At 36.4% G+C, this 24,592-nt stretch overlaps 1 protein-coding gene across 5 annotated transcripts; it reads right to left on the bottom strand.

The window, feature by feature from the left end:
* Positions 1-4,119: 4,119 nt before the first annotated feature.
* LOC140004180 (molybdenum cofactor sulfurase-like) lies at positions 4,120-16,836 on the bottom strand. Of its 5 annotated transcripts, XM_072083669.1 has the most exons (23): positions 16,425-16,834; positions 16,123-16,221; positions 15,290-15,348; positions 14,869-15,029; positions 14,100-14,254; positions 13,520-13,646; positions 13,098-13,200; positions 12,974-13,019; positions 12,687-12,725; positions 12,443-12,599; positions 11,652-11,754; positions 10,550-10,666; positions 10,193-10,270; positions 10,003-10,104; positions 9,394-9,493; positions 9,133-9,231; positions 8,623-8,687; positions 7,792-7,940; positions 6,899-7,131; positions 6,305-6,441; positions 5,814-5,924; positions 5,616-5,725; positions 4,120-4,561 (listed from the first exon to the last, which is right to left on the bottom strand). In XM_072083669.1, the coding sequence occupies exons 1-22, from the start codon at positions 16,546-16,548 to the stop codon at positions 5,621-5,623; spliced, it is 2,469 nt and encodes an 822-aa protein (XP_071939770.1). In that variant the 5' UTR covers positions 16,549-16,834; the 3' UTR covers positions 4,120-4,561; positions 5,616-5,620. The 5 variants fall into 5 exon arrangements, 4 of the variants coding, with proteins under 4 accessions (XP_071939770.1, XP_071939769.1, XP_071939771.1 ...); XM_072083668.1 differs by lacking the exon at positions 4,120-4,561 and having other exon boundaries at positions 5,203-5,725; positions 16,425-16,833; XM_072083671.1 differs by lacking the exon at positions 4,120-4,561 and having other exon boundaries at positions 5,308-5,725; positions 15,290-15,457; positions 16,425-16,443.
* Between the last annotated feature and the right edge of the window lie 7,756 nt (positions 16,837-24,592).

Below are 24,592 nucleotides of genomic sequence, written 5' to 3'. Positions count from 1 at the left end.
CAAATCCCAAGTTTTTTCCAATCTCCTTTGATCATCGGCTTACTTCACTTGTCTGAACACGAAATCCACAGTACATTTTATGACGCAGCAGTCCGTCATTTCCTTTTCTTGTTCTAGAAGCAATCATTATCCAGTGTGGGTCTTAATTTTATACAAGCATGTTACGAGTTGAAACCAAGTCATAGAATGCACACGTCTTCAAATCAACCCAAAAAAAAAAAGGGTTATGTTTGCTCAGTCAATTTGACCATCTGAATTTGAAGTAAACCAAGCAAAAGGGGAAAAATATATGTAAGAAGAAGTCCATTTTGTGAATCTTTCCTTAGCTCCCCCTTACGAAATCTACGCACCGCCGCCCCATTTTATATATCTCTTAATCCATCTTCCAGAAAAGGTACACTCCATATTCAAAACCAGAACTTTCTTCTTTTTTCCTTCGCTACAGCATATCCCTCGCCATCTGCTAGTGACTAATTGACCTAATTGGATTATTCCTTACAATAATATGCTTCATTAAATATTAAGGATCTGGAAATGTAACTCTTTTTAAAAAGAGTATCAGGTGCATTTGATTTAAATGGTGCCGTGCAAAGACTTAATCTGCCTTGTCCATTCGTAAAACTTCAATTGAAAAATTTTAATACAACAAAAAAAAAAAAATTGCAAATACAACGGGGCATCTGGAAGACGTACGTACTCTCTGGCAGGCTGCCCATTTGCGATTGAGATTCTGAAGAAAAAATGAGAAATTATTAGTGGCATGGAAATTGTTCAAAGTTGAGAATGGATTGGCAAGTAAAGTGATAGACCGAGGAGTTAATTTGCCAATTGACGACGATTATTTGGACCCAGTGAGGGCCACCCAGCCAAATCGGGTCCCATTCTTGTTGAATTCTTGGAGCTTGTTGCCTCCTGTAAGGGCCGCAATCAGCCATTTTTAGCCCAACGGTTGAATTTTCCCTGTGGTGTCAATTAAAATGAGTGGCTGTTCAAAACTTGTAAGGGACATCAACAGCATGACTTAATTTGCTTGCCTCTTGCTTTGGCTAAATTCGCCTAGTTTACTCAAAAAGTGATTGCTAATCACATCCGGTTTTACCCTTTCGCGGGCAACTTTTTTATTTATTTATATTTTGGGTACTTCGAAGGTCAATAGTAGCAATACTTTAAAGCATAGTTATTAAATCCTACTCGACAAGGAATCCGACAAAAAGATTGGGTCAATGAATTAACGATTCAGTCAGTGGGTCATTAGTTGAACCAGCGAGTATAATTTAATATTTATAAACATAAAATAGTATTTTTAATACACATAAAATATATAATAAAGTGCTTTTAGACACTAATTATTGTACTTAGAAAAATATATAATGAATATAAATATATATTAATAGACTATTTTATTTTATTTTATCATACTTTTACATAAATAAATTAATATAGTCAAGAATAAAACAAAATTATATAACTCGTTTTAAAAAATATAGCATTATTTTTCATTATTTTATTTTTTTTGTTTAAAACATAGTAATTTTCTAACTACTCAAATATTGTTAATTTAAATATACAAATCTTATCAAAAGCATATATACACATTGCTTAAAAAACAAAGGCTCACAATTGTTAAAAAAAAAAAAAGAAAGAAAGTAAATCGGGTTAATTGGAAAACCAGATGGATTTTGGATTGAACCACTAGATAAAACAGATTTGTTCGGATTTGATCGAGTGAATTCCTTGTCCAACCAAATTAGAGACCCAGTCCAGTTTGAAGCTCAAGTGACCGATTCAATCACCTAGTTGGATCGAGTTTAATAACTATGCTTTGAAGGGGGTAATGTTGGTTTACATAAAATAGGCACTAGTAGTGCTCTTGGTCTTCATCTCTAGCTAGCCCCGGAGGCAGAGTTGAAAGGTTACAAGAGTGGTCATGGAGATTTTCCAGTCTCTTCTTTGTTTCTCCTTGAGGGTGGGGAGGGCGTAACCGGCCGGCGACGGAACGGAAGGGATGATTAATTAACTCATGCATTGGAAACAAATGATCGAAAGGTGAGGAGGTAATAATAATTTGTACGGAGGACAAAGCTACCAATAATTAACCAATGCACGTAAAAAGTTGTCGATATGCATGCAGGCATGCTGGCTCAGATTAGATGAGGTAGCTTCTACTACTCTACTCTTCCACAATTCAGAAATTGGTTCCAACAAAGTTGCGGTTTTCTCGCATGCACAGCTTGACTCAATCGCACAATGACTTGAAACTTGCTCGGCCTATACAATGAAAATTAAAATTCGTGGTGTCCTTTGAACATTCTCAGCCTGTCGAGACCAGAAGAAGAAAAATGTGCACCCCTTTACTATTATGTTTCAAAAGAGTAGAATTTTGGAACCAAGTGGGCTTTCGAGTCGTCCCCAAACACCCCTCCCCGGGGGGCCCTCCTATTTAATATTGACTCATAGCACTCGATGTGACATTGTGTATTAATCGCTGGGTGGCCCTCACTGGGTCCAAATAATCGTCGTCAATTGGCAAATTAACTCCTCGGTCTATCACTTTACTTGCCAATCCATTCTCAACTTTGAACAATTTCCATGCCACTAATAATTTCTCATTTTTTCTTCAGAATCTCAATCGCAAATGGGCAGCCTGCCAGAGAGTACGTACGTCTTCCAGATGCCCCGTTGTATTTGCAATTTTTTTTTTTTTGTTGTATTAAAATTTTTCAATTGAAGTTTTACGAATGGACAAGGCAGATTAAGTCTTTGCACGGCACCATTTAAATCAAATGCACCTGATACTCTTTTTAAAAAGAGTTACATTTCCAGATCCTTAATATTTAATGAAGCATATTATTGTAAGGAATAATCCAATTAGGTCAATTAGTCACTAGCAGATGGCGAGGGATATGCTGTAGCGAAGGAAAAAAGAAGAAAGTTCTGGTTTTGAATATGGAGTGTACCTTTTCTGGAAGATGGATTAAGAGATATATAAAATGGGGCGGCGGTGCGTAGATTTCGTAAGGGGGAGCTAAGGAAAGATTCACAAAATGGACTTCTTCTTACATATATTTTTCCCCTTTTGCTTGGTTTACTTCAAATTCAGATGGTCAAATTGACTGAGCAAACATAACCCTTTTTTTTTTTGGGTTGATTTGAAGACGTGTGCATTCTATGACTTGGTTTCAACTCGTAACATGCTTGTATAAAATTAAGACCCACACTGGATAATGATTGCTTCTAGAACAAGAAAAGGAAATGACGGACTGCTGCGTCATAAAATGTACTGTGGATTTCGTGTTCAGACAAGTGAAGTAAGCCGATGATCAAAGGAGATTGGAAAAAACTTGGGATTTGTTTATTCGACGATGGCACCGTTGGCAATGCAACTGATTCCCTGAAGCTGCGAAACAACCTTGGCTGGACTTAGCGGTTATTTTTGACTGTAATCTCTGTTAAAGGAGCTCGTTTTGAGTCTTTTTCAGTTTTGTTTTTCTCCATTTAGTTTTGAGTTTAATGGCTATCATTAATTTTATATATACAATATATTTAAATATGGTGCCATAAATTTTTTTTTTTTTTTTTATCAATCGTCATTCCTACACCTACTCTATCCTAATCTAACTACGAGGAGACCTAACTGGACCTATGGGGACAGAACCACCACCGGATCAGTCGGGCTTGGGTTTTAATTGGATAGCCAGTTTTAGACTCCGCCACGTATTCTAGAAATCAGATTGTTTAACATGCATTCATAGATGTAATAACTACTCCTAATAATAAGCACAGCAGCAAAGGTATCTTTCTTCGTTTTTCTTAAAGTTTCAAAATGTTAAAAAATGAAACCCTTCTTTTCTTTTAATATATATCCTGGACCGTGTAAACGTTCTTCTATCCGGCAGCGTTTTTTATGGGTGTTGGATTAAGGTCCAAACTGAGTACCAAGAATATTGGTTGGTGTGTTTTTTGTTTTTTTAATAAGGGATAATCTTTTATAAAAGAAAAAAAAATGGATTAATCTTTTATATATACTATTCACGTATGCGCTAACGACGACGCTTGTCACGTAATATAAATTTAAATTTAAAATTCAAATTTTGTATATGTGATATACGTACATCTCGATGACTTGTTAGTATACACATTGACATTATTATATGAAAGATTAATCCCTTTAAAAATGCAAGATACATCTCACATGGTACCAAAAATACAATGCATAAAAGTATACAAAGAATAATAATGCACAAAAAGTATAAAGCTCGAAGACTATTTTGTGGGAACAGTAACGTAACGATCATGTGGAACCATCCATCCATGCTTACGTTACGACATGGAAATTGATTCCAACCCTCCTCTGCCTCACTCCTGAGGCAGAAAAGTCGAAATTAACTTCTTGTTGCGGTGCATTACCACATGTTTAGTGGGCTTTATAAAGCCCTCAGGGGCTTGGTCTGGTGGTTGAGATTGCTGAAGATGGAGCTTCAGGTCCCTGGTTCGAACCTTGCTGCCAGCAAGTTGCTGAGGGTGGTGAATAGTCTGCGGGTCCACTCCCTGCGGGACACACCTAAAAAAAAAAATAAAAAAAAATAAAAAAAATTACCACATGTTTAGTGTGGCTAATTATTTGGACGACAACAAAATTGTTAGTAAAAAGAAAAGAAAAAGGAGGATCGAAGACTATCATAATCATCCTTGGGGACACGCAAAAGCAGAAGCAATCTCGTGTTAAGACTTTTGTTAGGTATTTAGCAACTTTCTTTGACAAAAAAAAAAAAAAAAAAAACTTCCAGCGTTAAAAATCTACAAGCACATCATCAACCGGTCGAAATACTGGCTTTTAAATTTCTGTTTATGACTGAAAGATCCACGGAGTTTGACACCTTATCAACCCGCCGCTTTGGAAGCTTCTTCGTACGGTGAAGGGCCATTTTAAAATGAAAATAAAAATAAAAATAAAAATAAAAAAATGGGATCGCATATACCAATTCTTCATACTGGAACTTGAGCGTGTTTTTTTGTTGGCCGAAACTAAAGGACTCCGCATGTTGCCAATTATGGGCCAGCTTGAGCGTTCTCTATCTCCACCAGTTGAGCAGAGCGGTCAACAAGTTACAATGCTACATGTTTAAAGCCTCGAGGTTTCTCCACTTCTCTCCTTTATGTACCAAAAGAACAGAAAACAACTCCCAAGGGATGATAGGAGGATTATTAAACACACGAAGGAGAAATATTTTATTATTATTAATTCCCAGAGCCTTAGCATTAGCTTGCTAATTCAGAATTAGTGTAGTAACCTGAGACTAGCCGGAATGGATACCAGAAGAAGAAGGGGGAATTTCCTTGTTATTTTTCCCAAAAAACAGAAAATAATCAAATTACCAACGAAAATCACCATTTTCTTCATTCTTCAAGGCACACTAAAAAGAGTAGTAGCACACTCTTAACTGATCCACCACCCCATTGTTCATAAAAACTTTCATCACAGGAAGGACCAGCTGCCTTCTTTCTCGCATGGCCCAATAAATGTTAGCACCCTTGTACACCCACATCTCCTCTGACAACTGTTTCTCTACTTTGACTTGCATTCCTTTATTACTTGGTTCCAAAAAAAAAATTACCAGAATCAAGCTAAACTCGCACGGATTTCTTCTCCTACATGAAGCCATGCATCTGAGTGCTTTCCAGTGCTGTCGTCATGCCTCAGCAATATGCCAAAAGTTATTTTCCCCTGTTCCCGCAGACAAGTACACAAAGAGATCAAATCTGTAACTGGCCAATCAAGTGCTCTGATTCTAATGAAAGATAGTTTAACAAACCTTCGTTCTCCTATACTCTGCTAAAGTAGCCAACGGTTCATTTGACCTTTGCACCTTCCCACCTTGCAAACTCAAATTGATCATTTGGCAACGATTGCAACCACCCAATGACTGCAAAATTCCAGAATAGCTAAATATCAACTCCCAACAATTCATAGACATTACAAATCGCACAAAAAAGAAACTTGGTGCAAAACTAATGTGAGGTGGTAGATGATCACACTATATATTCTGTCTATCGGGCGAACATTAACTGCAAACTTATAACCAAAACCCAGGAAATGAACCATCACCAGTCTAACATGCAGGGGAAAAGGCAAAAAGGAGATTGAATTATAAGTATAACCAGAAAAACAAATATCTATAGGATAACACCTTCTAAAATATCACCTTCTCAACATTGCAGACTCGCCCATTAACAAGGTCAGAAAAGCAGTGCAGTTAAGCATTTGACTGCTCATAAGTCAAGAGAAGTCAGAGCTGCAACTTACAATGAATTCTGTCTTTCCAATTCTAAGGCTTCTCCATCCATCTTCCGCATATGCTTCCCCACCACACACTACCAGGTTGGGTCGAAACCTTGATGTACTCACTTGAATTAACTCTCCATCAAAGTGGTGCTGCACATCTGATACGAGCAACATGGGTCAAGAGAAATTTTGGCGATAATTTAAACAATTACAAATTTACGCAACTGTTTAATGCACCTCTTTCATTTTCAAGAGCATTGTACAAGGTCAAGTTGGTTGTGTATTAATGCTAAGAATGCCTCGAAGCATGCATGGAGCATAGAGATATTGTGCAACTAAGGTGCATGTGACTATAGCTCTGGAAATACAAGTTACTCCTGTCCATAACTCAGAACTAGCAGAATACTGAAAACTTTATTTGGTGGTTATAATCTTCTCTAGTTTATTATATGACAGAAAAAGTATTCTGGGATTATTTGCTCAAACAAACAAAGCATTTTAACAATTTTTCCATACTAGAAATGGATTTAGTATACATCCATGACATGTACAAATGCAGCTAAGCGACTAAACACCAGAAATAAAGATTGGTGTTTATTATGCTACTGAACATACTTGATCTCAACCTAGCATTTAGGTCATTGACACTTTCCTCAGATACCAGCAAAAACTGTGCTTCATTCACAAAATTCATTTTGGTCTCAAGATCTCTACACAGCCTTGAAATCCTGTTCCTGTTTGAGCAAGCATAACCCTGTTGACCTGAGCACCTTAGTAAAGTACAAGGTCGACCAACAGCATCACTAAACCAGCTGTCAATCTCATCGTGATAAACCTCCACTTCGTACCTATTAAAACAATCATGTTTCAGAATCACAAATCATTGTCTAAACCGCCATACAATTCATGTAGACTGAAGACATCTGACGACCAAAGCATAAAACAAGAAACTGCAAAATAAGATAAAAATGGGCTTCCCTGGCGCATGGTTTAATACATTTTTCGTGTAAAAGCAAAAACTCAATAGAGGCCTTGTTTTAGTTGATCAACATTATAAAATTTCCTGCACATGTTGCTCAAATCAGAGACAGCAATTGGGACCTAAAGTACCTCACTTAAGCGATTTCATCATAAAAATACCAAAAAGAGAGGGAAACATACAAGAGCATGTTTGACCATTTAAGTGCATGGAAATATTTAAAAAAATCAAAAGCAATTTTGATTCAGAAAAAACCATCAGGTTCAGCTTATCCTCTAGAACCAATAGAAATTACTCATAACTTCTTATTCTCTGAAATCCCAATAAAACATCAGAAAAGAAGGCATCTTAACCCCTGAGATCCATGTCCACATAAAAATACTCAATAATACCACAACTCTGAATGATGCATTTAACAATTTGAATGCACTCGGTGTCTAAGATAAGCCTTTCTTGTGCTTAAAAGTCCCATCAAGTTCTTAACATAATGATGCCTAAATTTCGAAAACTGCTAAGAGTATAAACTAACCTCTGAGGATGAATGTTCACTTCATCTTTTCCTACAGGAAAATCTGATTTAAGTTTGATCTGCAGCTTCTCTTTACAGCGGGGTGACTCCACAAACAGTATTCCCAAATCAAGGTCGATAAGCGTGGTAATATGGCACATATCTGGAACCTACAATCCAAACATGGAAAACTTGGGACGCCTTGTGCATAATAAAGAATATCATGTAAACTTTGCAGGTTACAAGGAAGATAGCTTTCATCCACAAGGCTTCAGCCCAAGTTAGATAACAAGGTTCCAAACAGGGGGAAGTCACTAGCAACCACAACACATGGCCATTGCTCACACAATTACTTGGTTGTTATTGCTCACCAATCCCTGACTAATTGTTCTATGTTTGTCAGTGTAAGTGGATTTCGACTTTACCCATGGAATGGGCTTCTTTGTGGAGTAGACATCTCAAGGGACCAAATCAAACAAAACGCACTTGCAAGTAAAACCAATTTTTCTTTTCTGCAATTGCTTTTGAGTTCTTAATCCTTTACTACCTAACTAGCTTAAACAGGGTTTTCAGTAGGCAAGGAGACATTTCTTGTACTCTTCTATGTCTATTATCTCTCTTTGTTCCCATTCTCATTTTGCATCTTTTGTGCGTTTAGAAAGTTTTGAAAGAAGATCCCAGGTAGGATTCAAATGAAGAAGACTGTCTTTCTAGCCCTAAATCAGCCATTGATTGTTGGTGAGCTTTCAGTACAGGAAACAAGGCACCCTTATCTAAGCCTAGGCCAGGGAATCGAACACCTAATTCATATATATTTGCATGATAGAACAAATCTCAAAGTAGAGAAAGAACCTTCTTTTGTGTTAAGATTTCACCGCTAGTGCTCCTGAGAAGCCACTCTCGATCATGTAGCAGTCCTGAAAATAACAAAAGGCCGTAAGCTCTTTTATCTGAAAAATCCTTATGGACATGCCGTCCATAAGTTAATGACAATAAATCCCACAATCCTGGTAATAAGAATTTGAACAAACAATGGAGGTGCCTTCATAACAGAAATTTTATTGCTTCATAGGATCATTTGCCATACAACCTGAAGCCAGCTAGAATAAAAGAGAAGCAAGATCCAATGCAGTAAATGTAGAATCAACGGTCAAAACTATTCTAGGTTCTTCAATCTAACACAGTAAAATTAAAAGTCAAGAAAAAATTTCTAAATATGCGCTGTTAAAGATCAAGTTGCCTAATCATTTTCTCCAACATTTATTCTTGATAGATGAGAAATCAAGAATGGTAACTTTATAAATACAATAGCATAGAGATAATGTCCAATAATTAATTCAGTTTGCAGCTTACAGAAACTACCGGTAGTGGCAAGGGGCCAACTGCTGACACTAAAGCCCAAGCATGACTTAATAGGATATATGGAAATAGATTTGAGCCTTGGATTAGCTCTCCCAATTCCTACAATATTAAAAATGGAAAAGAAGTTTAGCAGAATAAGAGGAGCAAAAAGGATAGTTGCATGAGGTCAGTGAATGTAGGAGATTATTGTCTGTAGATTATATGTTTAGAACCAAAACTGAGCCCCTAAACATCGCTATAAAAAACAGAAACTAAACAAACCTTCAATGGCAGGAGAAATAGTTGTTCCTCTTAATGTATTAACACCGGGAGTTCGAGAAGGTAATGACACAAAGGAAGCCTTTATGAAGTTCACAAAATTCTGCATGGCAGGTTCTATAACATAAGGCAACAAATGAAGAGCTAGATAAAATTGTAAGGTGTTAGCTTGATCTAAAAAAAAGCAATTGATGTGTTGAAAGAATCCTACTGAATAGACTTGCCCCATTTAACACTTTAAGAACAATCCAACAACCAGTAGCTATTTAGAACTAAATTTTCTGGAGTTTCCAACAAATCCTGAAGACAAACACATGCAGAGATGGTATAGGTGAAGAAATTATTCCAAGAGTTCATGTCAGACGGCACAAGTGTATTAGCAAAAGATGAGGAAAGTGGATATTTGATTGACTAAATCTCAACACTTCTTCTTTTACTTGTTTACAATTTTTTTTTTGGGTGAGTTTGGGAATCCGATAATCACCAGCACCTACTGCATTCCTGCCTTTCTCCTCAATTCACTAGCAGTGGGTGAAGAATAGAAAACCCACGACCAGAGTGAATCGACAAGAGAAGTACAAGTAAAATCAACAAAAATAAGTAGCTGCATACGCTGGCATCTTCAAATGTTGACATATAACCAAAGGATGCTCTAACAGCCCCAGTTGGCTTTCCACATAACACATCATGATCATCCCAGCAAACATGCCCAGCCTAGACAAGAAGGAAAGGAACATATGTGAGGTATATATCACATTATTTGAGCCCAAGCTAATGGGCATAGCAAGGGAATGACATTTACCTCAAAGTTGGAAAGAAGATCCGAGTGAGACAAACCAAGATATTTGGCACATGCACCAGGATTGCAAAAACATCCCGTCTAAAATAGATATATAATGAATGTTAAAGTATACTTTCAAAAACAGCCAAAGATGATGAATTTCGACTCTCATGATAACAAGTTGCAATTTCTCCAGCCTTAACATCATATGCATAAGCTTAGCCAATGAAAATTCAACATTCTATACATACTTTTTACAAGATCTCAAGGTTTTAAACGGTAGAATCAAAATTCATATCACAGATCATCAGCACATTTATGCTAGTATACAAGTACCAAGCACCTTGAGAAAATTCAATTTCTTCTCTCCACTCTTACCCGTAACTGAATCCCAGCTAGAGATGCAAGTTTTTCCACCTCACGGTAGCCAAACCATGACCCATCTGGCCTTCTCAAGTTAAATGAAACTATAGGACCCATTCCTTCAAATAGCACCTGACAAATACAGAGATTCAGAAGTAATCAGGAGTATCTCAGGGGCTTCATGCATGTAATAAGCTCTAACAAAGCTAATAGTAGAGAACAACAGAATTCCACATTAAAGCAACCACGTATTGATAATTAACTACTTTGAAGAGCAAAAGGTCCGCAATGATTTCTATCTTTTCAGGACTAAAAAGTAGTCAATAAATTCCATACAGGGAAAGAAGAAGCTTATTTTGAGTCCACAGGATGCTTCAATATCAATAGTAACAAAAGGTTATGGGGCACAGTGAGTAGGAGAACAGAATTAAAATAATTACTCATAGATACAAAAATTAGCTTGGTTTGATAGTACTGAAATCTACAATCAGATTAAAGATACTAAAGACTACTTGGAATTTCTACATAAAGGAGAGCTAAGGTGTTAATTTTAAATAATGGAATGTGGCTAGGAACTTTTTCCATGTTACTTGCTGGATAGGAAAGTTAGTTCAGCTTTTCAAGGCTACTATTTTGGATTCTAACCAATAAAATACTTCTATAGTTTTCAAGCCATGCTAATGTTAGGAAGACTATGATTTATCAATTACTTGAAATAGTGTTTTCAATTGCTGCTCTTTTTTCTTCACCATATGCACTTCTTTCTTAGTGAAGTGCTACATTACACGGGAGGAACTTGGAAATTGCCATTAATCATGAGTTCCGGCATGCATAAAATTTAACTGAAACAATACGCATGTACTATCTTTTCATAAGCCATTTCATCAAAAGTGATGTACTCGTTTTCCGTTTGGCCCCTAGAACGATTGCATAAGCAATACAGTTCTCAACATGCCATCAAGACCTTATCCATGAGCAAAAGCCATGCAACCACAATAAATAAAGCAGACAACTTCTCAAAAAGTTAAAAAGTTAAAAAAAAAAAAAAAGAAAAAAGAAAAAAACTCCTAGAAATCTCACTATATGATCGATAATTAAGAATAACATACATACAAACCTTCGAAGAATTTGCCCCATAAAGTGTGCAAACATGAGTTCCATTTTCATGCTTCATAGCTGAAAGTGTTTTCCTCACAAAAGTTGCAAGAGATGTTGTGTGCCTTGAAAGTAAAAACAACTTTGACTTATTGCTCAAATATATGATGTCTGGTCTAAATTTCAACTCCCAGGGGGGGGGGGCATCAAAGAGGACAATGACTTCTTAAACAATGGAAGCTGTAAGAAACAAACACAAATTCATCTCTTCCCTTACCCTTCCTTAAGAGAGAGATTGAACGCAAAGGTTTTTAATAAAAAGAAACATAATGACAACACCACTGCAATGATACTTTTCATAAGTACACACATTTTTCAAAAATCAATATGAATGCTAATATTATGGCAGAGAAATTAACCCAATAATTTGCATTTGAATGTAGTGATCGTCAATTAAAAACTCAAACATCATTCCATTGAGATGCATTGACAGACAATCTACCAATGGAACTGTCATCAGTAGTTACATACATCACCCAACTATGTAGTGAAATCTATTAAGTTTCCGTGATTGCCTAATATAAATGACCAAATAGATAAAATAATAAGGGAAGTTACAGTAACTATTTTGAGTCAGCTAGATATGAAGATAATTTTAAAAGATGCAAATTCTAAATGACCACATCATGTTGCTGATGTTGGGATAATGAAGGTCATGAGTGACCATGTACGCGAGCGTCTAAGACTGCCAATATTTATCTGTTACTGACACAATAAACATTTCACCAAAAGAAATAGTAACTTTTAATGTACCGGGATATAGCAGACATGGTTAATGTGTTAAGTATTCTGAATCCATGGAGAATTGATGCAATGCTCAAATAAGAAATAGTGCCGTCCTCAAAAATTTCTTCAACACCAGCTCTTCTTTTGACAAAATCACTGTCAGCAACAGATGCAGCCACTGTGCCTAATACAATTAATCATTTGAAGAAATTTTAATGACATTCAAAAACAAAACCAAAAAAAAAATGTCAGAAGCAGATTTAATGCGAACCTCCACTGAAGTATGTCTTCTTCAATAACTTAGCAGTTTCTGTTGCAATTCAGTGGATGGAGGGAAGGGAAGGGAAGAGAGACAGAGAGGTCAGCAAAATTTCCTTTGATATAAGAAAGTCAGACGTGTTATAAGTTCATAACACATAAGATTGAAAGTTTCCGCAACAAAAATTGCTTTTCTACATCCTCCTTCAACATGTGTAAAACTTACTTGTCCAACTTAACAATGAATGTATTATAAAATAGAATGCGAGAAATTTAATAAAATGAACCACCGTAAGTTACCATTTCGAACAATGAGCGCGCCGAGGCCAGTTGGATAGCCAAATATCTATACAAGACATAAAACAACAGATGTTAAGTTCATATAACACGTGCATAAGTATACCAAAGATGTCAAGCTGGATACCTTATAAAATGAGATCACAACAAAGTCAGCTTTATGCTTAGATAGATCTGGTGGTTCTGTGGCACCCCCCTTCGCAGCATCAATCAAAACCATCCAGCATCCACTGTTTTCAAAGATGAGCCAATAAATTTTTCACAGACGTGCCACAGCACCTTTGATACACAAAGAAACAAACACGGAAAATAGCACTCCATCCCACAGAAGACTGATATACCTACAGTGGTACACAGAAGTGCATAACATGAAGTCTTGATGCTGAACTTTCAATCAAATATTACATATTGATTTTGATTGTACATCTTGCATACTTCAGCAAGTCCAAATTTAATAAATTTCAACAGAGTGATAGTCTGTTAGTAAAGACTTTAAAAGAAGGTTCTATTCCTGAAGAATGGAGCAGAAGTAAATGGAAACCAGCTTACCGTGAATAGGTGGAACCTTCCAACGCATTATGTGAATCTTCCTTGATGAGCTTCACCAGATCGAGGTTGAATCTGGTACCTGAAAAGTTGCATTCTGAAGGGAATGCAAATAAGTTGTAGACATTACCTGAAATAAAAATAGAAAAGTAAAAAAATTAAGTGAAGTGATAATTGTAGATTTCTAATTGGAAGCAGAAGAAGCATTATTACACTGAGGGTAGACATTAATGTGGGGATATTTAAAAAAACCAAGAGCAATAAAAGAAGAGGCACTAATTATATGTGAGAGTACCACAAGGTATGAATACTGTTTTCTACCAGTTTTTGATATGTTGTCCTCTAATTGGAATAGTGAAGCCAACGAGCTTTCTATTTGTCACTGAGAAAGAAACTTATACAATCATCACATCAAATAGGATTTGCAAAGAATGGAAATTGACAACCCAGGAACATAAATAAGCTTTGCAAAGAATAGATGGGCGCATTGATTTTATTTTCTAATTTGCAAAAAAGTAATAAAAAAAACTATTTTATAGACATTAGTACATTGCTATAGGGGCTTGGCTAAAATAAGCATTACCAGTAGGATCTTCTTTACTTAGTCCTCTTTCACTTCTCCGTAGTTCATGGTGCCGAAAAAGTCGAATGGCCGAGTTAGTGCCTCTAGAATTGCGATAATCTGCAGTCTCTTCAACATCCACAGCAAGAGCGGCAGCCCCTTGGTTGAGTGCATATCTTGAGATTGTTAAGGAAAGACGTCCAAGAAAAAATGACCAAGACAATAATTAGGATCCATAGGATGAATTTTGGTTTTGTTTCCACAAGGAGAAAATATTGGTGCACATTATGACCTTATTTTCTACTTCTTAAGGTAAAGCTTCGCATCCCAGGAAAATTAGTAAAAGGGTAAGCTTGTACGTATGCAACTAACAGCAAATCCTGCACATTCACATGTGTAGCACTGGCCAACAGAATACCTTTATGTTCCAACCACCCTAAGTTCTCCAGGGTGTTGCCTCACCTGATAGTACAAATGTTCGTTCAAAATGCACTGGTCAAGGTCAATCACAAAGATCAAGTAACGTCACTTGTAAAAGTAAGCCATAAATGTATATCACAAAGCTGCAGCAAGTTAGTAATCTCAAACGCAATGTCAGGAGTCAGATGCCCTATTAGAGATAAAGAAACTTCGAGATAGAAAATCTTCCACTAACAACAAAAAGAATCTGAGAATTTTGTTAACCATCTTTATTCACCCTGCTTAAGTCCACACCCAAGCTTCACCTCATTTATAGCAGGTAGTCCGTTAATTTTCCTCATATTTGCTTGATAAAGGTGATAAAGGATACTCCCTTATCCCAAGCACACTGTTATGATTCTCCATCGAATACATAAAACAACTCTGACTGCTCCATGGAAAGCTCTCCCCGACAAGCTTTAAGGCTGCTGTTGCCCCAGAAGTGAATATGACGCTGTACTCTCTAGAAGATGCATTGAAATAATCAAGGACCTAAAAAAAAAAAATCAAAATTCAATGAAAAACAAAAGAAAAGAAAGTTAATATGCACGAACCCAATACAAATTAACGAAATGTGACAGTTCATTAATGCTATCAGACAAGCTATGCTTTTGGTAAAACATAAAATTCAGCCAGTGATTTCTGAAACTAGTTAGTCTAGTTGCCACACAATCACAGTCCAAAACTTATGCTTATATGCAGATGGATACAGAGAAACAAGAAAGGAAGTGTGCCCAGCACAAAATTGTCACCTGTGTGCGCGCTTCCCCAACTCTGTCACTGGTATTCAAGCTGCAGCTGCTCTGGCTATCTAGAATACAAGTTGGAAGTTAAAAAAAAAAAAAAAATCCTTGCTTGTGCAGTCCATTAGGATTAGCACAAGAGAGCAATGTTTTTTGTCTTCTCAAAAGATGGGCCTTCTTATAAAGATTAAGGAAATGGAGTACGCTTAAATAGGCAACAATGCGCAAAGTGAAACAGTGAAAGCAGAAAAACAAGTTGGTGGAAGTATACATATCAATCTGAAATCAACGGTCTAGAGGCCTTTCGGAGTATACCAGTGTATAGAAGGAATGCAATATCCAGAAGCAAACTGTAATAATACTAGTATGTAGAAGCAACTACCCCATGTCACACATGACACAGAAGAGAGCTGCTAGATTATGAAATATAAGAAAAAGGTTATGAAATATGGAAATAATGCCAATTTCTGCACGTATGGATAAAGCAAAATAGCAGTATGTGTATACTAGAGGAACAGAAGAAGAAGAAGGCCAATAAAAAAGGGAATCCTCTAAAAAACTGCTGGACATGAAGTACATAGACAAAAGAAATTACACGTTTTCGACCAGTAGTACGTGTTTTACAGACTCAAAGCCTCGTAGCAAATGAGGAACACAACATTTTTCAATACAAGTAGTAGCAGTAGTATGCATTGAAGCAGTTTAAAATTAAAAACCAAAATGTTTTCTTTTTAAATTATTATTAGAGTACCTAACGATTATGTTGATTTAAAAAAGAAAAAAGGAAGGAAGCAAAAAAAAAAAAAAAAAAACTGAGGAGCCGAAGGAGGAAGGAAGGATACGTGGATTTGCATAGAGATTGGAATTCAGGTCCTTGAAGACTGATTCCAACTGTGCCTCGGAGTACAAAGTCGCCCCAGCATGATCCAGGTACACCACCCCTGCACATATATTCAACCTCTTCATCCTTCTACTAATACTAATACCGCGTTCATTCCTAAAAATTATCAGCTCAAAGTACCCATTTGCAACTACTGAAAAGTTTTCCAATAGAGTCAATTGCTTTTCCGATTTAAGTATTACTGCTAACCAAAAAAGGAGAAAAAAAAAAAAGAAGCGAGATAGAGAGAGAGAGAGATGTGACCGGCCAATCGCTTGAATTCTGTAGCTCGGAGTTGATCAATGTTTTTGGGGGCACTTTTATAGCCGTAATCATCACCAAACTCCCTCAGGAATTCTTCCTTCTGCTCGTCCTCGCTATTCTTCATTCCGGCCTCACAATTATTTTATCTTTCACTTTCCACCCAAAGAGAAGCGACTGACTGGTTTAAACAGATGCACTAAAAAAAAACTAAAGCAAGGCGAAGACTACTAATTGATAATACTCTACAACAAGAAGAAGATAAAAAAGATCGCAGCGTGTGTCAAACTGCCAAATGTATATTGAATTCTCAGTCCGGCTGCCGGAATTTTGAAGAAGATTGGCAAGCAAAGAAACAATTGAAACTAATGACCTCTAATTGGTCAACTGTTGAACTGTCTTATTCATTTATTAGTGGTAAGTAGAAGCACGAGTTCCACCATCGGAGTTTTTTTATAATATACTACATATATTTATTTTTTTAAAAATCCGGAGCGGATTCCGTTACGTTTCTACAAGGCGCGAAGCTTTTACAATGTTTGGATCCTTCAATTTTTCAAAAACTAGTTTTTCAAATGTTTTCGTTTGAATTAGTTGTTTCAGAGGTATTTTAAAAAATTTTGTTATAGCAGAGTTTTTAGATTATATTTTCAAAAAATATTTTGGAATATTTAAGAATAAAAGAGGTTCTAGAATATATTTTGAAATTTTTAAAAAATTTAAACTATTTTTTAAATTACCTTGTAGAGTACTTTTAAAAAATTTTTATTGTACTTGAAAAACTAATTTTTGAAAAACACTCACTTTTAAAAAGTAGTCTAAATTTTTTAAATGTTTAAAAAACATTTCAAAATATATTTTAAAAACTTTACTACTTTTAAATATGTTATAATATTTTCTAAAAATATCCTAAAATATACTCTAAAAATTTTGTTACAGTAAAATTTTTTAAAAATATTCTAAAAACAGCAAATCCAATCGAAAAATTTGTTGTCAACATTTACTAGTGAAAGTGCCCATTCCATTCTCATTATTATGGAGCTAAGAGCCCATTCCATTCTTTTCTTTTCTCTTCCTTTTGGCTGGGTGCTAGCAGTAAGACGCCAAACCAATATCACATACTGCTACTACTAGAAGTCTAGAACAGACTTGAAAAGTAAATTTGAGCCCATTAGACTTGAAAAGCCGTCGTGCATCAGAATGCGAGCACTGGCAGTATTTCATCTGCTCGAGTCTGGACTAAAAATGAGCCACAGCCTCCCGAGGTTGGCCCCTGATGCTTTGCCAATTGGGTGATTCTGGAGGCCCACTAGAGAATGATTACTCGTTACAGAAACAAGAATAAATGTCAAAAGGGGCAGCCGCTACGTGACATCAAACGGGAATTTGCCTCCTGCTGTGACTTACATCCCTTGCGCTGCGTGACTTTTTTTTTTTTTTTTTTTTTTCAAGTAACTCAGAACATACCCTGATCCGAGGTCTTTAGACCTGAATCGGCACATCAAATCGGAGGAAATCTGACAGTTCCATACAACTTTTTCGAACAAGTCAGGATGTACAGCGCTGAATCAGCACATCAAATCGGAGGCAAACCGACAGTCTCACACAACTTTTTCGGACAAGTCAGGATGTACAACGTAACGGACACGAATCAAATCCTGATCAGTGAAAAAATAAATAGCTCAAGGCCGACCCTCAATCGCTGCGCTATATGCCTGGAGGCCTACGTAACAATTCATTTGCGGGCGGCGATAAAGATGATCCGATCAGTGGACAAAAATTGCGTTACGCGGTTTATGTTTCAGAAGAATCACAAAAAAGAGAAACTCCTGCTGCATGCTAATGATGATAAGGAACTTTATACATGATAAATAGTCAGGTATCTGGGCTAACATCTGAAGCAAACGATAAATTAAAAAAAAAAAAAAAAAAGATGGATTTGGTTTACACGCAACGGCGCCGTCACACACTAGCTAACAGACATACAGACAGAATGCGGGTTTAGTTATTAGTAATAAATATGTCTGCCTATGTTTTGAGCACAAGAAAATATTGGTGTCAGATTACGATTGGGCGATGATAGAACTAATGTCAAAACAGTGGGTCCATATGGTTCTGTCTCCTTGGCCTTCAATATTCAAACAAAATACGGAAATACGGAAATACAGAAATACTCCTACTCCTTCCTTAGGCCGAAGAATCCTGCAGCTATCGGCAAATCAACGCACGTAGTCCTCTGCAAGTGCACGTGGGATGCAAATTGTGAGCCGCCATTGTACATTATACATACGTATAGCATAAAGATTAAAGATTTCTTGATATGCGCAGTGAATGGACAAGATCTAAAGAAGTGAAATATTAGGGACCTTTCAATTATTTGTACTATCTCCATGGCTTCAATTGAAAGTACCATTCATCTCCCAAAAAAAAAAAAAAAAAAAAAAAAGAAAAACACCTAATTTGTTCTTCATAGAAGGAAGGATGTGATTGCGGACATAAAGTTGCCGATTCCATTTGTTTGCTGACCATTTCTTGAGCACTAAAGTCACCCGCAATTATTCGTTCTCAGGAAGAATGATGGCACGCTGCATCGAGCAATTAGCTATCAAGGAAGAAATAAAGCTTAAAACCCTTCCCTCTGTGGCACAGGAAAAGGAAAAAAATGGCATTCTCTTCTTTTGCCCGAGGGTCAGTACATAGGCTTCTTTTTTTTTTTTTTTTTTTAAATATTGGTTATCCTACAATTTCACTTCTTATTCCTTCTTTAAGTGTGAGCTTTAGATGATAGTTCCAGTTATCATAAGGACAAAAAGAGCCAATTCACCTCCCCAACTACACTACTGGCCCACATCCTCCTAAAGTCCCCTGCTAACAAATTACCTCGATTTCACAACACTTAAAATGGGGCAAATTCCTTAGATTGTAGTTAAAAAAAAAAAAAAAAATCGATGAATTGTTGTTATGACAAAGTTATATTTGCTGTGCTGACGAATGGGTAATCGATTTTTTTTTTTTTTATTTAAAGGCAAAGGCTGCTGTACTTAGACGGGGCGCGGTAGCCAATAATTAAGCCACCAAGGGCTGCCGTGTCACGCTTGCTAAGCATGGCAGCCAACAATTGTGTTTTTTTTTTTTTAATCTCTGGTTTAATCAATTGTTCTTAAAAAAATTAGTTTCTAATTTGTATCACAGTTTTATGCCTTGATCGTATTTAGGCTATCTATACCCCACTCCATAGAATTTTACTTGTCCCTTTGACAAATAGGCATGTCATACACGTACGCTGGCGACCCGTGAGAATTGACACATTTACCTCAAACAATCTTCTTGTCTGAGATTAATGGTATGGTGGAGCAATTAATTGCCTGATTTCCCCAATTGGTGGAATCAAATAACATCTTAGGTGTTATTAACGAAACTAAGTAATGACAAAACCAAAAAATCCTCTCAGAGTGTGCATACATAACGTAGAAGGCAAAAAATGTTCTCAACTTTAGTGAAGATGCGACGAGAGAATGTCATTTTTTTTTTTTTTTTGTATATTTTGATGAAACAGCAAAATCAGAGCTCGAACTAATATGATTTAATTCAATAGTTAAAACAAACAAATCTTAGAGCTGATTAACAAGTTACAACAAGATAATATACACAAAATTATCTTCAAATTGTACGTAAAAGTTTATTGGCAGACTTCTTTATGGCCTACTCATAATCATTTCCTTCTCTTCTCCGAGTGCATTATAGCTTCCACGGCACTTTAACAAGTATATTGTTAAATCAGACAAAATCCTATTTACAATAGTAATTTAGAAAGACGCAAGGGGCAGGCAGTTTTGATGGAACTTATATCAACATAGCACCATGAAGGATGTGCAGAAGACAGGACGAAAGCTAACAGAAGTATTGATTTTGAAAGTACATGCAAAAAAAATATATATATATATATATATATATTGTTGGCTGCCGTGGTTAGTAAGCATGACACTAAGCACAGCAGCCCCTGGTGGCTAATTATAGTCAGCACAGCAGCTTTTGCCTTTAAAAAAAAAAAAAATGGTTGCCCATATACCGTGCTGACAAAACACGACAGGTATAGTATAAAAGCACAACTTTGTCAACAATTCGCCGATTTTTTTTTCCAGCTATAATATAAGGAATTAGCCTTAAAATGGGCAATCCATGCAAAGTGAAGTGCTCCACTTTGGTTGTTGGCAACAGAATCATTTCAGTACTCTGTCACTTCAACTTCTCTTCAGGGGACATGCTTAAATGACAAGATTTATTTTACACGCGGTTTACTCAAATCATTAGAACACTGCATTTTTAGATCAGTTTAAAGAAAAATTAAATTCGATGATGCTAATATTGCTAATGATAGACTTCACACGATAGTATGGCTATTCAAAGCGGATGCGGAGGCTCTCTTCAATGTGCTCAGGCCCGTTCTTCCTTTTTTTTTTTTTTTTAAAAAAAAAAAGTAAAATAGAAATTAAACAAAGGATAAAAAGGACCAAGAAACGAAGGTCTACGATCACAATGATCCTTAGATGCTCAAACAAAGAGTTTTGTGTTTTGATGATGGTCCGTTGACTTTTCATGTCGTAGTTACTGTGTCTTCTTCCTTTTTCGCAGCACGAGTTTCTGATGACTTGGAGGAAGCTCAAGAAAGAGAAACAAAAAAAGGACTTGAATCGCAGAAATAGTCCCTCGCATTCACATTGGAGCTTAATTTGCACCTTTTGAGTCTCTTACTTTTTAAAATAATGATGCGTTTTGTTACCTTATATATTTCAGTTTGTATTTTTTTTTTTTAGTCCTTTCACTTTTGAAATTACGGGTTTGGTCCCATACATACACGGAATACAGCATTTTCCTCCCAAAAATCAATTTTGATCGCATTTTCACCTAAAATAACAATAAGCAATATGCCAAAATATTGTGAACATGTGTGTAGATTCCTGAAATGACCATTAAAATTAGTACCGGTACCATTCGAAGCTAATTTGCAGTAGGAAAATGCCTTACTTTGAGCAGGACCCTTGAAAATCACCCATAATACGTTATTATGACCAAAAATTATTTTTTTTTTCCAAGGGTCATTTTATGGAAATTCAGCAACCGCCAATGACATGCATCACTTCCCCACAATGCAAGATGCTGGTTGCTGTTATTATCACCATATATAACCTGATGTAAGAGTACTTAAAACTCGGTGGATGCTTCCAATTGGCATTTGTGTAGCAAATAAGATTTTCTTAAAACTTACAGTTGCTCACGTTTGCTTAAAGTTTAAACCTAGGACCTTTATGCTCTCTTTAAAAGAAATAAATAAAAAGAAAAACAAAAATCTGTCATACATCGGCACGCCAATCTTATCTTGATCATTCTGACGTCAAAACAAAATCCTAGTCTTTTCCTTTTGGAACACGTAGAGAGAAGAAAAGGCCGTCGAAATTATCCAAGCAAACATCCATGTAAAGGGAGAAGGGCATTGCCAGTGCAATTTTCTTTGACAATCGTCCACAGTTGGCCTGCCTGTGCATTCCAAACTCAAAGAGGACATCATTCAAAACACAAAGAGGGTTTGTCTTTAAGTATTAATTTTTTCAAAACAATAAATTATAAGGTAGAAAACAAAAAAGCCCCCCCCCCCGTAGTTTCAAAAGATACAACACGACACCTCATGCTTTGAACTAAATTATAAAGGCGACGGAATCCGTTAAACTTAAAGAAAATGAACGAAATGCCCTGATATAATTAAGCAAAAGACAGTTCAAAAAAATCATTTGTTTTATTCTCTAAATAGAGAGAATTGAGAGTTAAGAGGTAGAATAGGTATATTTGTTAAAAATTAGGTATAAATTTTTTTTTTTTTGGTTCCAACAAGTCATTTCCATTAAGTATAATGGATTCCGTCATCGTTACAATTTAGTTCAAAACACGAGGTGTCGTGTTGTATCTTTTGAAACTACAGGGGTTTTTTCTGTGTATTAGACTTATCACAGGTGTTTTTTTGTTTTTTACCCTAAATTATAATAAGAAATAGTCTAAATAAATGTAAAATGGAGTTAATACATATATACGAGTGTATGACACTATACGTAGCAGTGGCTAAGGGGCACTATCGCGTGCGTGCTTAAAATTAGGAAGGTAGGTTAGCAGACAGTAGTGAAATTTCTTTCTTAGTCACGGGTGTCGTGGGTATTTCTGGTAATTTCATAATGTTTGATGTACGTAGGAGTGAAAAAGGTAATTAATAAGACAAAACATGATTAAAAAACAAAAAAAAAAACTTAAGTAGCTGCACGGATAATGGACAAGCACTATATATTTTTAAGATCCAATTCAACTAGTAGAGACATTTTACTGTAATATTCAAATTTGACTTCCAAGAACACACCACCTTCACACACACACTCTCTCTCTCTCTCTAAAAAGAGAATTTGAATATAGCATCATAGTAAAAAAAAAAAATTTTTTTTTTTGGGATCCGGAAACCATGCATGGATAAACGATCATGATTAGCGTTGTGAAGCCATGCCAAAGTCAATGAAAGGAATATCTCTTAATTATATCGCCGACCCATGGCATGGATAATTGATTTGTTGAAGTAGTGGACTTGCTTTTCCATAAAATCAAAAAAAATAAAAAAAAAAAGAAAGAAAGAAAAGCGACTCGTATGACATATAGGTGAGGTGAGGACTGAGGAGGAGGTCCGTAATAGATGCGAAAACGCGAAATAAGGATCAAAAGCTTGTCAAATAAAGCGTGCCCCCATGTCCCAGGATTAAGATAAAGCAGAGAAGTCGCACTCCTACGCCAAAAAAATATACTCCTTAAATTACTTTGGAAGTAAGCAAACTTTTTTTTTTTTTTTTTTTTTTTTACATGGCGATGGCGTGAGGGAGTTTGATGCTGATGTTGGCCATGTTTGCTGCTTTGTGTTTGGGAAAAGTAGATAAAACCCCTTTCATGGAAGAGGAAGACGAAAATGGGCACTACGGGGCAATTGAGGTCCCATGCAACGTAGAAAAGTGGTGACTTCGTGAAAGCTTTTCCATTAGAACTTGGAAGAATTAACAAAGCCCAAATTTCTCGATCGTATGAGGACGGATTTGATAGCTGATCTACTCCCCAAGATTTTGAATGATCTATGGGTGCTACGTGTAATGAACAATAGCAGTATCTCCAGCTCTGGACAAACGTCAATGGACAAACTTTCAAGCTCAATTACAGAGACCCGTTGACAAGGATGCAGTCACAAAGCTCAGCACCAGACAAAGTGGTGGTAGAGACGCCAACAGCAGTTGCGGCCCGCTACGTTGAATTTGCATCAAACTTTTCGTTTCGATGGATCAAGCATCAAAGAATATCGGAGACTAATTAAGGAAGATTTCCTAAGCATGTAGGCCAGGTAGAGCCATCAGATCACCCCTGCTCGACCGACGTGGTGCTCGGACACAAACATGCCCATGCTTCTCAATCGTACGTAATTCAAAATCAATCAATCATAAGTTGGATCGATACCCTTAGAAGATTTGTTCACTGCCATATTTGGCTCAACAACTATCGTGTTAGTTAGCTAGTTGGGTGTATTTGAATGTAAGATTATTTGATGAGATGTTACTTGAAATAATTATTATACAGCTGCTTTTTATGATGACACGACGGTGAAATGAAATAAAAAAAAAAGGTAATTGAGAAGACAAAAAATATTACTGTATTAGTTAAACAACATGTTATGTTTGTAATGCAAGCAGACAATAATTATTTTTTTTGTCAATATTAATTGTGTAATGTGATATCCAAACACACACTGGTATTCTTGGAGGAGCTCCATAGATCGAGTTGCAGTAGAATAGGGTTGTAACTGTAAGGCTGTGTGTGTATGTGACAAAGATACGCCGTAAATTTTCAACCGGGAGGAGAGAGCGGCTTAGTCAAAGAGAGGATTAATGTTGTGAGGTAATTAAATCTTAATTAATTAGCCACCATTGTTAAAGCTGTCTTGCTCGTTAGTAGGACCCAGTCAAAGATCTCCGGCCCTCATGACCACCTGCCATCAACCCATGGCATGGCATGGCACCACGGCACGGCACGGGCTAGTGTATATCTCTTCTACTAGCTAGCATTACTCAGTACTACTATATAAAACCTGATTAACCAATCCT

Source organism: Coffea arabica, chromosome 3e, assembly GCF_036785885.1.
Source record: "Coffea arabica cultivar ET-39 chromosome 3e, Coffea Arabica ET-39 HiFi, whole genome shotgun sequence".
NCBI classification, from domain to species: Eukaryota; Viridiplantae; Streptophyta; class Magnoliopsida; order Gentianales; family Rubiaceae; genus Coffea; species Coffea arabica.
The sequence above is the reverse complement of the archived record's forward strand: the minus strand, read 5'-3'. Positions and strand labels throughout refer to the sequence as shown.

Bases quoted from the DNA above. Each gene is read 5' to 3' on its own strand.
- LOC140004180 (XM_072083669.1), bottom strand. From the start codon at position 16,548: ATGAAGAATAGCGAGGACGAGCAGAAGGAAGAATTCCTGAGGGAGTTT. The intron at 13,201-13,519 runs GTAAGCTGGTTT...CTTTGAAAACAG, and splicing joins GAAGGTTCCACCTATTCACG to TGGATGCTGGATGGTTTTGA. The intron at 10,271-10,549 runs GTAAGAGTGGAG...TATCTATTTTAG, and splicing joins TAGCTGGGATTCAGTTACGG to ACGGGATGTTTTTGCAATCC.